Source organism: Mus musculus, chromosome 19, assembly GCF_000001635.26.
Source record: "Mus musculus strain C57BL/6J chromosome 19, GRCm38.p6 C57BL/6J".
NCBI classification, from domain to species: Eukaryota; Metazoa; Chordata; class Mammalia; order Rodentia; family Muridae; genus Mus; species Mus musculus.
In genome coordinates this window covers 16,766,484-16,781,883 of record NC_000085.6, presented here as the reverse complement: position 1 = coordinate 16,781,883, position 15,400 = coordinate 16,766,484, and the positions used below count along the sequence as shown (strand labels likewise).

At 41.4% G+C, this 15,400-nt stretch overlaps 1 protein-coding gene across 4 annotated transcripts in view; it reads left to right on the top strand.

Moving 5' to 3' along the window:
• Nucleotides 1-812: 812 nt before the first annotated feature.
• Nucleotides 813-15,400, top strand: part of Vps13a (vacuolar protein sorting 13A) — a 165,706-nt gene continuing 151,118 nt past the window's right edge. For 2 of the 4 annotated variants that reach the window (XM_011247256.3, XM_006527126.4), the window contains exons 1-2: nucleotides 815-1,214; nucleotides 15,344-15,387. In XM_011247256.3, the coding sequence (XP_011245558.1) occupies nucleotides 1,115-1,214; nucleotides 15,344-15,387 (144 nt within the window). In that variant the 5' untranslated portion in view covers nucleotides 815-1,114. Of the gene's footprint in view, nucleotides 1,215-15,343; nucleotides 15,388-15,400 lie in introns of all 4 variants that reach the window. The other 2 variants (XM_017318216.2, NM_173028.4) reach the window with 2 other exon arrangements.

Genomic DNA, 15,400 nt, shown 5'->3' with positions numbered 1-15,400 from the left:
TTTTTTCTGAAATAAATTTGAGATACTTGATGACTATGCACAAAATACACTCAGTGCCAAATCAGGATGTGCCTTGCGAAGAGAAAGTTGAAAGTGTACTGCTGCCTCTGAAATCCTCAGAGGATTAATGTCGGTTCTGTAAGTTGCACCTCTGTCTTGTGACCTCAGGACTTTGGGACCAATTTTCTCTAAGTCCAAGCGTGGAGCGGAGACACTACTTATTTTAGCTTGGCCACTAAGGCTCAGAGGTGTCTTTCTTGGTTCTTGGCAGGCTCTCTGCTGTCTCCGGACTGACTCAAACGTGCTACTCTTTAACATGACTGGCGGCTTTCACATAAATGATTTGACCGGAAAAAGGTGCCAAGAGCAGTTGCACATTAAGAACTTGGAATTTATCTCCCAACTTTACTCTCCCTCGCCCCTCCTCAGCACAGATTAGTAGCTGAGGAAGTAAGGGAAGGCAACTGAAGGGCCAGTTCGCATCCTTGCCAGGAGAAGGGAGAACGTCAGGAAGTACCCAAGCACCAAGGCTGGCCGAACCTCACAACTGGTAATAATGGGGGAAAAGCGTCCTGGGAAACTGCCTCAGGAAACTTCCCGCAACCTCGCACCAAGCTGTACACTCTCCACTCTTTGGATCCCGCGATCTTAGTTTTCTCTTTCGGAAGCGGCGTTCCTGTCGGTTATCATCACGCCCCGCCTCCTAGAGAAAGTTCGCTGCGGGTAAAAAGGAGAATCATTCCGGGGCGGGGTCTCCAGCGCTCGACTGGTGTTCTGTTGCTAAGCGACGGATAGGAGGCGCGGCCGGCGGGAGAGGCCCGGCGGTCCGCTCGCGGGCAAGGGCGGGCCCGCGGCTGCGCAGCCGCCGTCCTTCACTCTCGCTCCCGGCCGCGCCTCCAGTTCCGCGTCGGTCACGCCCCCACGCGCAGCCCGAGCTGCGCACGCGTGGTGCGAGCGGCTACCTTCCTTCTGTGGGGCTCGCGGTCGGGTTGAGGGGACCCGGCAGCACCCGCACCGTAGCTGGAGCGGGCCGGGAGCCGGTAAGCCGAGCCGTCTCGAGGGAGGAGCAGCCCGGGTAGTGCCGCGGTGCCCTCCGCGGCAGAGAGGAAAAAAAATGGTATTCGAGTCGGTGGTCGTGGAAGTGTTGAACCGGTTCCTGGGAGACTATGTGGTGAACCTGGACGAGTCCCAGCTCTCCCTGGGCATTTGGAAAGGTAACGGGGTCGCCGCTCCAGGGTCGCGGGAGACGGCGGCGCGGTTTCTCGTGGCTTCGGTCCTTGGCCAGCCCGGCGCCGCCACCTGCAGCTGCCCGCCTCGCCCTTCAAGTTATGTAAAGCGGGGCGGCGGTTCCCGGGCGGGCGGGCGGGCGGCGCGAGCCGTGAGGTTGGGGGAGGCGCTGGCTGAAGCCTCGCGTCCCGGTGGGGCCGGGTGCTGGTGACCCTTGGCCTCCGCTGGGCAAGGGAGGCATCCCTGGCAGTTTGGCCCCGGGCTGTCAGGAAGGCTCCGGCGAGCCCACGGGGAGTCGCACGCCGACTTGCACGTGAAGACCAGGCGCCGTCCGCGAAGACACCCTTCGTCCCTTCCCTGCCCCACTTCACCGTGCTTTCTAGGCGAGTTCCGGTCCGGCCACTGAACTTGGACTTGGGTGTTGCTTAGCTGGGACAGGCAAATGACAGGGGGAATAAAAGGAAAGGAAAGCCCCTTTCAGAGTATCTCAGAGTTACTTAGGTTTTCAGGTCGCAGCCTGACCAGGTGGGAATGTGGGTGTTTGTAAGACCTGAGTTTTTTGTTTTTTTAAAGAACGAAAAGAAAATGCAGGAAAACAGACGGTCAAAATGTAATTTGGGCTTTCCGTTTCTCGGACCTGACGAAGACGTGATGAGCACTCCTCTCTGTTGCTTAGATGGGAAGGGCTGCATCTACCCCTTCACTGCAATGATTTACCTAATACAGTGTCTTATTTTTAGTGTTTCCATCTGTATTGCATTAGACTCTTGTTTATTTTAAGTAGCTATTAGCAAGTAGAGGCCTTTTTTGAAATGAACGTTCCAGGCCAAAGTTAGGGTTAATTATTTGTGTAAATAGTGTGTGCATTCTCTGATAATGTACTTACTTAAAACTTTCTAAAAGTTCTCGTTTATCTTGAGCCTTCTCATTTTTGAAATAATGAAAACAAGTAATTTAGTTTTATTAAACAAACAAGCCCTCAATGTAGCTAGGTACCTTCTTCCACGATAACGTGGGCAATTGATCTGTAAGAGCTAGCACAGCCTCTTTGAGATCAGGTACTTGCAAGTTGCTTAGTCTGCGCTGCTTCTCAGTTGCAGAGTGAGGATAACAAAACTCTGTAGCTCAGAAAAAAAGCCTGGAAGAATATCTGAGCTGGTACCTGGAGAGATGGCTCAGTGGTGAAAAGCGCTGGCTACCTTTCCAGATGACTTGGATCCAAGCCTGGTGTCCACATGACAGCTTACAATCATCTGTCCCAGGGCATCTGCCTTTCTCTTCTGGCTCTAGGGGCCACTGCACACAAGCGTGTAGTGCACAGACATACACACAGGCAAAACACTCATACATACAGATGAAAACAATAAAATGAACAAGAAAACGTTACTTGAACAGTGGTTTGATTTGTAGTGAAATGTTTTGTACATTTAAGGTGCAGGCTGTGTAAACTATAATTCACCAAATTTATGTATTTAAAGTTTACCTAGAATAAAGTTGAGTCTTGTGAATAGTTTTGTTTTAATAAACCTTAAGAATGTTTCAACTATCTCAATAATGATACAAAAAGATTATAAGCCTAGGAAATTCCCACTTCTTTTCTTTGTAATTGATTCTTCCTCGAGTGGCAGTTACTTATCTGTTCACAGTCTGCTGGTTTGCTTTTATTTTTAAGAGTGTTATAAACTGAATCCTTTGGCTTTGTAGCTTTTTTCTTTTTGAGATCCAGTTTCACTATGTAGCCCAGGCTGGCCTGGAACTTAGAATCTTCTTGCTTTGGTTCCTGAGTGCTGGGGTTAAAGGCCTGTGCCATCACACTCAGCTTCTGTGTAGCGGCTTGAGTCAGGCTTCTTAACAGAATGCAGAGAAGTCGTCCATGCGTCATTCACGTCCTGCATACATCACCTTGTCCTGCTCAGAAGCACGGGAATGGCAGGACAAGGTGATGTATGCAGGACGTTAGGGCTTGTTATAGACACAGGTTTGCCATCTTTGCAGTATTTCCTTTTTGGCAGTTAAAGGGCAAGGTGCATCAGGTGTTAGTGTGAACATAAATTATTTCTTTGGAGTAAATGCCTAGCAGTGGGATTGTGAGTGGTAAGTAAATATGTAACTTTATGAGAAGTGAAATGATAGGATTTGGTTAAAGTCTGATTGTGTCTCCTAAAAGTTCTATGTTGGAAGCTTAGCCCCTAGTCTGGCACTGATAAGAGGTGCTGGATCTTTTAGATGTAGGCCTAACAAGGCACAGTGGCCTCTCACCTTAGCTTTCAGTTTCTTTTTGTGAGCTTTCTCTCTGTCTCTGTGTGTGTATCTCTCTGTCTCTGTCTCTCTCTGTCTCTCTCTCGTGTGTGTGTGTGTGTGTGTGTGTGTGTGTGTGTGATCTTCACCATAGCTGCTGCTATGCTGTTTGAATTTTCAGCCTGCAAAACTGAGCCAAATGTATTACTTTGTCTATAAGAACCAGTCTCGAGCATTTTATTATGGTCCCCCCTCCCCCATGAATCCACCCCTCAAACTTAACTAATACACCTTGACACTGATGTCTGAAATGGCTCTGTTATGTTGCACCATCACCAGTTTTGTATCAAGATGTAGCTGTGCACTATCCTCTTGAGCATTGCTAGCCTCACTTCTAAAATGTTGTTTCCTTGTATGTGTGTGCGGTGGGTGTGCAGGTCTATATGGTTGCCTGCATGTGTGAATACTTGGTGATCCCCAGTTTGTGGAACTGTTTGGGAATGATTAGGACACACGTCCTTGCTGGAGGAGGTGTGTGTGTGTCACTGGGGGCTGGAGGAGGTGTGTGTGTGTCACTGGGGGTTGGAGGAGGTGTGTGTGTCACTGGGGGCTGGAGGAGGTGTGTGTGTCACTGGGGGCTGGAGGAGGTGTGTGTGTGTCACTGGGGGCTGGAGGAGGTGTGTGTGTCACTGGGGGCTGGAGGAGGTGTGTGTGTCACTGGGGGCTGGAGGAGGTGTGTGTGTCACTGGGGGCTGGAGGAGGTGTGTGTGTCACTAGGGGCTGGCTTTGAGGTTTGAACTCTCAGTGCCTCTGCCTGGTGGTTGTGGATCAGGACATGAGCTCTCAGCTGTTCCTTTACTCTGCCATCATGGACTTTCAACACTCAGAAACTTTAAGCCAAATGAAATGCTTTTATTTATTTATTTATTTATTTATTTATTTATTTATTTATTTTTCTAAGCTTGCTCTGAGGAACCCTTTGGAGGCTGGAATTACAGGAGGGCCTCCATGCCCACCTAGCATTTATGTAAATTTTGAAGATGTAAACTCCAGTTCTCAAGTTTGTATAGCAAACACTTTACTTGCTAAACCATCTTCCTACCCCTAAAATAGTATTTTAAAATGATGTTCCAGTAGGTATGTAGTATTAAGCACTGTGATTAATTAAGCCTTTAATTTGCAGCTTCTTTGCTACTAGGTGTTGGGTACATTTTCATGATTTTTGCTGTTTATTTTTGTCAGTGAAATGGCCAGATCTTTGGCTTATTTTAAATTGGATTGCTTACTCTTCTTTTTTCTATTGGGATTTAACTTATGCATCATAAAATTCTCTCTTTGTAACTCTCCAATTTAGTGTTTTATTTTGTAATGTAACAGTTGTACAGCACTTACCACTAATTCTAGAACATTTAACTACTTCCCACAGCCCCCCAAAAAACTTCTCAGCTCATTAGCATACATTACATATTCTTTATTCATGAGTAACCCACCTTTGGAAGCCATTTGTCCTCTGACTATAGATTTGCTGACTCTTGACATTTAATTTAAGTGTAGCCATGTAATATTCTTTTGTTACTGGCTTCCTTAATTTAAGATATCTTAGATGTCTTTACTATTGAAGGGTAGATTAAATAGTATTTAATGGTGTGAATATTTATTGAGTCATCGGTTGGGCATTTATGTTGTTTCCAACTTTTATGATATTATAGATACCACTATGAACATTCATGTGAATATTTTTTAAAGGCATGTTTAAAATTCCCACTGCTAAGGTGGGTGTGGTAGAACATGCCTTTAATTCCAGCACTGGAAAGGCCGATGAAGATCCCTGAGTTCAAGGTCATCTTGGTATACAGATGAAATTCTCAGACAGCCAAGGCTACACAGTGAAATCCTGTCTTGAAAAACCAAAAGATAATAAATAAATAAAATAATTTCCATTAATAAATATGTATAAGTGTAGTTTCTGGATCATGTGGTGACATGTGAAAGAATTTGGTTATATTTTGATAAATGAAACAAAGTTTTTTAAAAAAAAAAAAGTCTCCTTTGAATTCCAAAAGGAACAACTCTAGTTAAACCTGGGCTTTAAAAAGTTCATTGAAAGTTGAAAATTTTGATAATGGAAATTAGATTGTTGTGTTTGGAAAACACTGTTTCTTTGATGTCCACCACCTCTGGGCTTTCATAATCTTTGCATCCTCCCTTCTTCCAGATCTCTGAGCCTTGGGAGAAGGATTTTGGTAAATGTGTCCCCTTTAGGACTGACCATTCCGCACGTGTATTCTCTGCCTGTTGACCAGTTGAGGGCATAGGTGTCAGTTGCCATACACTACCAGGAGATGCTTCTCTGTTGGAAAGATGTTCTCATCCATGAGCAGAGCAATAGCACATTACTCCTAATGTTGTTGCTTTAGTAGTATGTCCATTTAGCAGCGTGGAATTGGGTTTTCTTCTTCTAGACCTATGACTAAGGTAACAGAGGGTGTAGGTGGCTATAACAGTGCCAGACATGAGCTCCACCTCATAGAACAGGCCTTAGATCCTATCAGAGAGTGGTTGGCCATCCTATAATTCCCACTATTGCGCCAGTGGGAATATCTCGTGAGTCCATCCACCAGCCCCAAGTACAATATTTCTTGTAAGATTTTTTTTTTTGCTTGAATTATCTGTTGGTGAGAGTGAGGTACTAGACTTACCTGCTGTAACTGTAATGAGACCTGTCCTTAGGTCCAGTAGTATTCTATAAAATGATGAGTGTGACGTTTGTGGCATATGCATTTATAATCCAAATAACCTTTTGAATAGTGCTCTTTATAAATATGGTAACTCTTTTTGAGTCTTCTACCTTGAAGTTCACTTATCAGATATGAGGATAGCTACCACTTTCATATTCCATTTGTTTAGAATATAACTTTTCATCCTTTCACTTTTAGTTTTGGTGTTTTTTTTTTGTTGTTGTTGTTGTTGGTAGTGAGTTGAGGTTTTTGCAAACTGTATTTTGTTGGTTGTTTTTGAAGAATCCAGCTTGTCAGTCTGTGTAAAAAGTAAATTAATTCTATTTTGTGGCTTTTATTGAAAGATAATCTACTTGTTCTTATTTTCTTTTTCTTCTGGTTTCAAATATTATTTGTTTTTCATACTAATGGTTAACTATATAAAACTTTTTGATTCCTCATTTTCATGTATTTCCTCTTCTGAGAGTTATTTTTATATTATCATGGTTATTTTATCTTCTCCAGGATGTAGGGTTCCTTTTATAATGCTGGGTTAGTGGCTATGGGTTCCCTTAGTCTATGTCTGTTGTGGAAAGTCTTTGTATTATTTATGTTTATATTTCTGGGTACAGAAGTGCATCATTCTGTGTTGTCTCAGACCTTAGAGTTTCTGATGAGAAATCCACTATTTGTATGGATTGTCTTGTCTTGTGTGTGTGCACATGTGCACATGCATAAACATGTCTGTAGAGTGTGCAAGTGTCTGTAAAGTTATTATAGGATGTCATCATTCACTCTTTCTTTTTAAGCCTGTTTTTTTTTTTGCATGCTGAACTCTTTATTTTTTTCTTTTTTTTTCCAATTTTTTATTAGATATTTTCTTCATTTACATTTCAAAGGCTAACCTGAAAGTCCCCTATACCCTCCCCCCTCCCTGCTCCCCTACTCACCCACTCCCACTTCTTGGCCCTGGCGTTCCCCTGAACTGGGGCATATAAAGTTTGCAAGACCAAGAGGCCTCTCTTCCCAATGATGGTCGAGTAGGCCATCTTCTGCTACATATGCAGCTAGAGACATGAGCTCTGGATTATTATACCTTACGGTTTGTAGCTTTTCTGCTCTTACTTTGCTGAGTCGGTTTCCTGTGTTTCAGTTCATTATGTTTAATAAGTATACATATGTTTGTGCTTTTGATGGCATCCCAGAGATTTTATGTATTATGTTCATTTGTTTGTTTGCTTATTTTTACCATATATTTTTTTACAAACCTGAAAATCAAATTCTGGTCCTTGCCTATGAGATTGATCCCAACACAGAATAAATTCAGCATGTTGTTACACATCTGTAATCCCAGCACTTGCGAGGTGAGGCAGGAGGATTAGGAGTTCAGAGTTGTCCTTGTTACATAGTGAGTGGGGACCAGCTTAGGTTACATGAGATATCTTGTCTCAAAAAAAAAAAAAGTTCTGACAAAATGTTCAGTTATACTGGCAAGACCGGGTAATCATAACTAATCCCAATAAGCATATTCTTCATTGTCGTGGGGTGTGTGTCCCCTGTAGAAAATGAATGCTGAGGGTCATCTCTTTCATTGTGGTGGCCCTCAGACACCTGGTGGTAGTTGTGGCTGTAGCTATGTGGAATACCTTTCAGTTTCCCAGCACACCAGAATGAATTAAGGAGGAATATTACAACTGCCTAGGCCAGTTGAATAGTTATGCGGGTTGCATAGTCCAGAGCTGAGCCAGTGCTGAGGTTTCAGTGTGTCAAGTCAGTGCAGGCATACGCATACGGCTCAGGCTCTCCCCCAGAGCCCTTCTTCTGCATACTCTAAGGGCAGATGTGATGCTGTGCTGCAGTGTTAGTGACTCCATTTCTGTGCACAGTGACAGCGAGGGTTATGGAGTCTTCGGTACCTGTGCTAGGAGGTCTCTAGGCAGTTCATTTCCTGTTAGTCTAGTATGTGGAAACAACCCCTCTAAGAAAGCACACTTGACCATTTCCCTCTAGTCTTTGAACTATCTTGTGAATTGCTGAGTTTGAAGGGGAACATCTTCTTTATTCCATTATGCATAGCAATCCACTTTCAGAGTAATTGCTCACTGAGTCCACTGTATTGTGTTGTGAGGACCTGGAGATGAGAAAATACAGGTGTTTTTAGTTCCTGTAGCTGTAAGCTCACAGAAGACTGACTGGTTTGACATCTTACACAGGACCCTCTTACACAAGATGGCGCTCTCTAAGTTCTGTGAAAACATGCTGTGAACGAGGAGAATGTCTCCCAGCCCTTCTTGCTATGTAGATTCCAATCATTTTCGTCTGTTCAGGCAGTATTTCCTTTCGGTGCCAGATTCTGTGGTAGCGGCAGGTGCTGAGATTTCCTCCTTCGTCCTTCCCCCACATTCTGCCTCTTTCACTTTCTCTTACATTACTGAAAACTCTCTTTTTGTTTACTGTTGAACTTCAGCATTTTCTCCATCCACCCATTATAATAAAGCACTGCTTTTCAGTTTCATTGTGTCTTGTGGAGTGATTGTGGAGAAATGAACAAGCGCTGGCTAGCTTTCTCCAACCTCTGATGTCCCCACTGACTCTTCTTCCACCCAAACCTGACCAATCAATAGAATGTGATTGTTGTTGGAAAAATAAATCCTTTCCTGACTCTTCCCTCCAAATTCCTACTCAGTCCCGGAGGCAGTTACTATTTAGATTTTTTAAAACAAGTCATACACACTGCATTTTATTGAGACAAGGTTTTTACTATGCTCCTGAGGCCAGTCTCAGATTTACTCTATAACATGTCTGACCTTGAATTTGAAATCTTTAGCTTGTTGTTATTATAGATTATATGGATTATTTTCCACTTGCTGAATTAGACTTGTATTTGTGGTATAAATTATACTTCACTAGGGTATTTTCTATTTACTTATTCTGTTTACTTATATTTTGATTAGGATCTTTGCATCTGTTCACGTTAGTCTCTTGAATTCCTCATCTGATTCTTAAGGTAGTACTTGCCGCAGAAAGTAAGTTTGGATGCATTCCCTCGGTTTCTGTTTGTTGGGACGCAGTATATAGACCAAGATGGCCCCAAACTTACAGAGATGTGCCTACCTTTGCCTTTCGAGTGGTAGGATTAAAGAAGAGTGTCATCATGCCTGAAATGAAGTGAAACTGAGATTTTTTTGATTGTGGATTTTTCTTTTCTAATGTCTGCATTCAGTGCCACAGTGTCCCCTGTAAGGCTTGCTGTTATTGTACTTACATTTTTTTTAAATTGTATTTTCCTATGATTGAAAATGCCTTTTTGACGTCTTCAGCCTGACATTCAGAGCTAGAACTCTGAAATGTTTTGTGCTTTTCTCCCACCCTTCCTTCCCATTAGACTGATTTTTAGTTCAGGTGTGTTGTGATCACTGAATATGTAACTTATGATCTTTCACACTGGCTCAGACACAAGCCTGTCCTATAGGCTGGAGTAAATCTTACCTTGTGAGTGTTGCATATGTGCTCCAGAGGAATGGGTAATCCTCTGTTGGATGAAAAGGTCCATAAATGTCAGTTACATCCAGGGTTTGAGTGATGATCAAGTCAATTGTGTCTATATTTTCCCCCTCACTATGTGTATAACTGAGAGTAGTTATCCAGATCTCTGACAGTAATAGTGGATTTGTCTTTTTCCAATTGTACTTCTATCATTTGACTCACATATTTTGACAGTTGTCAGACACATACACATTAAGGAAAGTATTACATGACTTTCCTCGGGAGATGTCAAAAATGCTTATTCATCCCAAATATGGTACCAGTGACAGACAAAAGAAAAGAGTCCATCCAAGTCTACCATTCATGTAGAACACAGCTCTCACTTCAAAGGGAAACACAAGAATTTATTCTGAGCCAAATTTGAATGACCCATGGCCTGAGAACATAGATTCTGGTTGCCTCAAATAACGTGTTCAGTGTGGATGCAGTTATGTGAACTTTTATAGTTTAGGACAAGACAAAGGAAAGCCATAAATTAAGGCATTTACAATACACTGGTGAGGATATTAGCTAGACTTCTAACAGCAAATCTTGGAAAATTCGGCTATAGCTTTTATCAGAGCGAAAGTAGATATATTAAGGGAAACTACTGAAAACTCCTGAGAATGGGAGGGATTCTAAAGGAGGAGTACCTTCAGCTAGAGACTTTACATTTTATCTGATATATTCTTAGTTTGGGGGTTGATTGAAACTAGTGGACTAACTCCAGAGGATATTAGGTTACATACAGGTTAGCAATGAATGGCAATTAAGAGGACTAGAAAATAACAAGATAATTTAGCTCATGATCTACAAATTCCAGTTACTTATAATTCAGAGTTGGGATGTGTCAGATTTCCTTGCAAAATCTTGACTGTTGTGGCCTGTTGGAGGCACTTATTTCGGTTTGTAGCTCTGCTGTTGGCCCCGTATCACATGAGGCTCTTGTGCATGTGGAGGCTGAGGGAAATGCTTGATGAAACCTTAATGGAACAGGCCCCAGGGTCATATTAACATAGTTTGGAATTATGACCTGAGTCTGTTTTTTTATATCCTTTCTGTCTGATACAGCATTTGTGTGGACATATTATGGAAGTATATTATACCTAACATTAACTAAGACCTAAGTATGACCTAAAGAAAAGCAGGTAGTTTTGGCAACCATACTCCTTTAATCAGACTGGGTTTTTTTTTTTTTTCTTCTTCTTCTGTGTTTATACTTGCTATTTATGTATAATGAAATATTTGATGTTTCAAGTATTTGAAATAATTTATTATTGTTTTAACTTTTAGTCTTTCGGTCAATTTCATTTTACAATTAACCTCATGTGGAGTTGACTGGTTCTAACTTAAATATTTTTTATTGTTCAAATTATTATAATTGTTATTTGTGGCTAATAATTTCATTTGTCATACTATTTTGGTATTTTACCAGATGCCAGTTTGTAGAAATAATTGTATAGTTATGTTGTAGAAGAAACCAGATACTAATACAGTATCATTTTAGGTTTTTTCTCCAATAAAATTGAGCTTTTCCCATACACAAAATATTATATCAACAGGGATAAAAACAAAAGGCCAGACATGTAGGGAATCAGGGTTTCATAGATTTTTTTTCAGTTTAATAAAATTATATTTCTTACTTTATAGTCAGAAATGGAAATGGGACTCCATTAGCAATTATTTTTATAATGTCCATGTACTTCTCATCATTAATATCTGAATGCTTAGTATTGTTTTCGCCCTGGCTAAGTGTACCAAGCCCATAAAATTCATGGGCTCATAAAGTATAGTCTCTTGGGTTAAAAGTTCTTTAGTTTTGAAAAACAGTTTATTTGTCCTAATTTTAAACAGTAATACTTTTAAGAGTATAACTTTGTTATGACTTTTAGCAAATTTAGCGTGTTAAGAAATTTTTAGTTCATTATTGATGACTCCAGAGAATTTTGGGCTTGGTGTCTGGGCAGTTTTGGTGCATGAATGCCTTTGCCATTGGAGACTGCATTTGGATAAAAGGACCAACCCAAAATCCTAACAAGAGTTAATATAGTTAGTACGAGATCTGGATAGGACATATGCTTCCCAGAAACTTTAGTTTGTGTATGACAGCATTTTATTATCAAAGAGTAATGCCATAATCCACTTGTTATGTACAGTTAATATTGTTCCCTTTTTCTTAGTAGGAAGAAATTCTATTGTTTTTGGCTGTAGGAGTTTGGATTTAAAGGTACCTTCCAAATATAATCAATCTCTGTCAGCCTGAAAACTATTTAAAAATTCAAGTTATACTGAATATGGGAGAATTCTTTTTATGATGATAGTGAATAATTGAGATTTCTTTAAACACAAAGATTTTATTCAAGCAAAGTAAAGTCTCACTTTACTGGATAAGGCATCAGTCATAGCACAAACATGACAATGACAGGATGAAGTGTCTTCTTGTTTCACTGAAACCAATAGTATACCTAAAATTTAGGAAAGTATTTCTACAGATTTCATTTTAAAAATATTTAACTATGAAAGGGTTTAACTTAGGTGAGATACTTGTCAACATAGCTAAAGATGAACACCACCCAGCCTTTTTGAAGTTTGTGTGGATGTATGCTCAGGCATGAGTACAACCTTAAGGTGAAGAATATAAATCTCAGAGTTTATCTACTGAAGTTTTATCCAACAGGAACTTGTTGGAAATCCTAATAGGTTTCTTTCTATCCAGGCTGAAGGAATTTCTGATGTATTATCTTTTCCAATTGATGAAATCCCATCTTTAGCTCCCTGTGGTGGTTGGAATTGGTTTGGCCCTCATGGAGAGATGGCTTAGCTATTAAGAGCAACACATGACTGAAGCTGCAAAGTTCTGCTGCTTGCTGGGACTGGAACATGACCCATTTCCTTTATTTTTTAAAATCAAAGTTTTGTTTCCTGCCTTCTCTGGTTTTCATTAAGCATGTTGTATAACCCTTTTTTCTTGCATATTAAGTATACGTTAAAAAGCTGTTTGGAGTTTGTAGTGTCCATTTAAATATCATCCGAGTCCATTCTGATGACAGTCTGCTGCTTCCTGGGCTCCTCTCCTCCTGAGGAGTGAGCCAGTGCAGTGCTTCTGTTAATGTTTGGAACAAAGAACTTTCCATTGAAAATAAAAGATTTGATTTTACCCTCATTACTAAATTTTCCTTTTTTCTTACATTGTATTTTAAATATTCCCTTTAAAGGAATCTACTGGTAATATTTCCTGTTACTTGTTAATCATCTGGAAGTTTTTAATTTTCTTTCAGAGGTCTACCCCTTTTGAAATATTTTACACACACACACACTTTCAGAGGTAGGGTCTCACTATGTAGTCCTGGTTGCCCTAAAATTTACTATGTAGGGCAGGCTGACTACAGAGATCCTCCTGGCTCTGCCTCCCAAGTACTGGGATCAAAAGAGTGTGCTACCATGCTAATCTCAATGTTTATGCTCTTAACTGCACCCCATATCCAATTCTTGGACCTGAGTGAGGCAAGTTTGGCCAGGTATGGGTCAGTGCAGGGCAGGATCTCCACAGTGAGTGTGCAGGTAATTAACAGACCTGGGGACGGGGGTGGAGGATGGTCTTTATGCCTCTGGGGAGGTGGCAGGGTCTCGGGCAAGGTTTTGTGCCTCTGTAACATTGGCCAGAGCAGGGATGTTGGAAGGTGCTTCATCTGCATCTTCAGGGGCCAAGGGTGGGGTAGGTAGAGGGAGGCCTTATAAGGTAAAACAAGGAGCGAAGTCTGATAACGGTCAGGGTAATAAATTCTAAATAGGGTTGGTGGTCAGGGAGCCAGCTTTATGGTACTAGGTTGAGAGAAGGTGCGGGGCTGGGGGGGGGGAGCAATTCCTGCTGTCCACATGTTTGAGATATCCCTGGTTGAAGCTCCCTCAACATGTAACCATCACTAAATTCACAATATGTTATAGCATTGAACTATTTATCTGTAGAACAAAAGTCAAACCCTGTACCCATTAAGCAGTAATTACTCATACTCTACTATCTCCAAACCATGATAGAGATTGGATTTGTTCTGTTTTTGCTGGCTTCTTTCATCTAACAGTGTGGTCTTGTAGTTCATCCACGTTGTAGCATGAATTCAACTCTTTTTTTTTGTTTTTGTTTTGTTTTTGTTTTTTCGAGACAGGGTTTCTCTGTGTAGCCCTGGCTGTCCTGGAACTCACTCTGTAGACCAGGCTGGCCTCGAACTCAGAAATCCACCTGCCTCTGCCTCCCAAGTGCTGGGATTAAAGGCGTGTGCCACCACACCCTCAACTCATTTTAAAAAATAAATATTCTTGTCTTGTGTGTGTGTGTGTGTGTGTCTATGTGTCTGTGTTTTGTTTTTCCCTCCAGTTGTTGATAAATACATGAGTTGCTCTTGCCTTTGGAATAATGCTGGTATGAATGTGAATATTTCTCTTTCATCCATGTGTTCAGATACTCTGGGAAAATTCTTACAAGTAGAATTGCTGAATCATACCATATCTCCCACTTGTCTTTGTGGTTGGTTATCTGCTTGGAATTTCTTTTCCTGTGACTTTGCTTTTTAGCTTAATGTGTGCCCTTAAGAGGCAGAGAGAGTCACTTACAGATTATTGTTAGATGCTGTTTGTTTCCTTGAATCCATTCTGCTAATTTAGTCTGTTGCAGAGCATTGAGCCCGGGGAGTTGTACATGTTGAGCAAGTGCTCTACCACTAAGCTCTGTCCCAGCCTGTGCAGCTCGCTCACACTGGTCTCACACTTGCTACTTAGAACATTTAGAAATGTTTCCTGCCTGCTAAACCATTTGTGTGTAATTAAAGTGATAGGGAATAGTTTTGTGTTCTCATTTTGTCATAGCTTTGTGTGAGTGCATATTGTGCACATGTGTGTATCTTTCTCTGTGTGTGTGTCTGTGTGAGTGTGTGTCTGTGTGAGTGTGTGTCTGTGTGTGAGTGTGTGTGTGTGTGTCTGTGTGAGTGTGTGTCTGTGTGTGTGTGTGTGTATGAGTGTGTGTCTGTGTGAGTGTGTGTGAGTATGTGTCTGTGTGAGTGTGTGTCTGTGTGAGTGTGTGTGAGTGTGTGTCTGTGTGAGTGTGTGTGAGTATGTGTCTGTGTGAGTGTGTGTCTGTGTGAGTGTGTGTCTGTGTGAGTGTGTGTGAGTGTGTGTCTGTGTGAGTGTGTGTGAGTGTGTGTCTGTGTGAGTGTGTGTGTGTGTGTGTCTGTGTGAGTGTGTGTCTGTGTGAGTGTGTGTGAGTGTGTGTTTGTGTGAGTGTGTGTCTGTGTGAGTGTGTGTGAGTGTGTGTCTGTGTGAGTGTGTGTGTGTGAGTGTGAGTGTGTGAACTCAGAAGAGAGAGGAGGCCATCAGGTATCCTTCCCTATTGCTTTCTGCTTTTCCCCCTTGAGACAGATAAATGGCATCTGGGGTATTTTGTGTCTGGGCTAGTGGTGGGCAAGGATTTTCCTGTCAGACCTTCTTAGGTTAGGCAGAAGAATGAACATGAGCTGGTCAAAATAAATAACTGTTTTTTAATTATATACATTTTTACCTCTGGTGTCATATTTAAAATGAAACATCTAATTTAAAAATGTAATACAGCTGAATATATTATTTTCTTTCTTTTTTTTTCTTTAAAGGAGCTGTGGCCCTCAAGAACCTTGTAATTAAAGAAAATGCATTGGTATGTCTTGCTT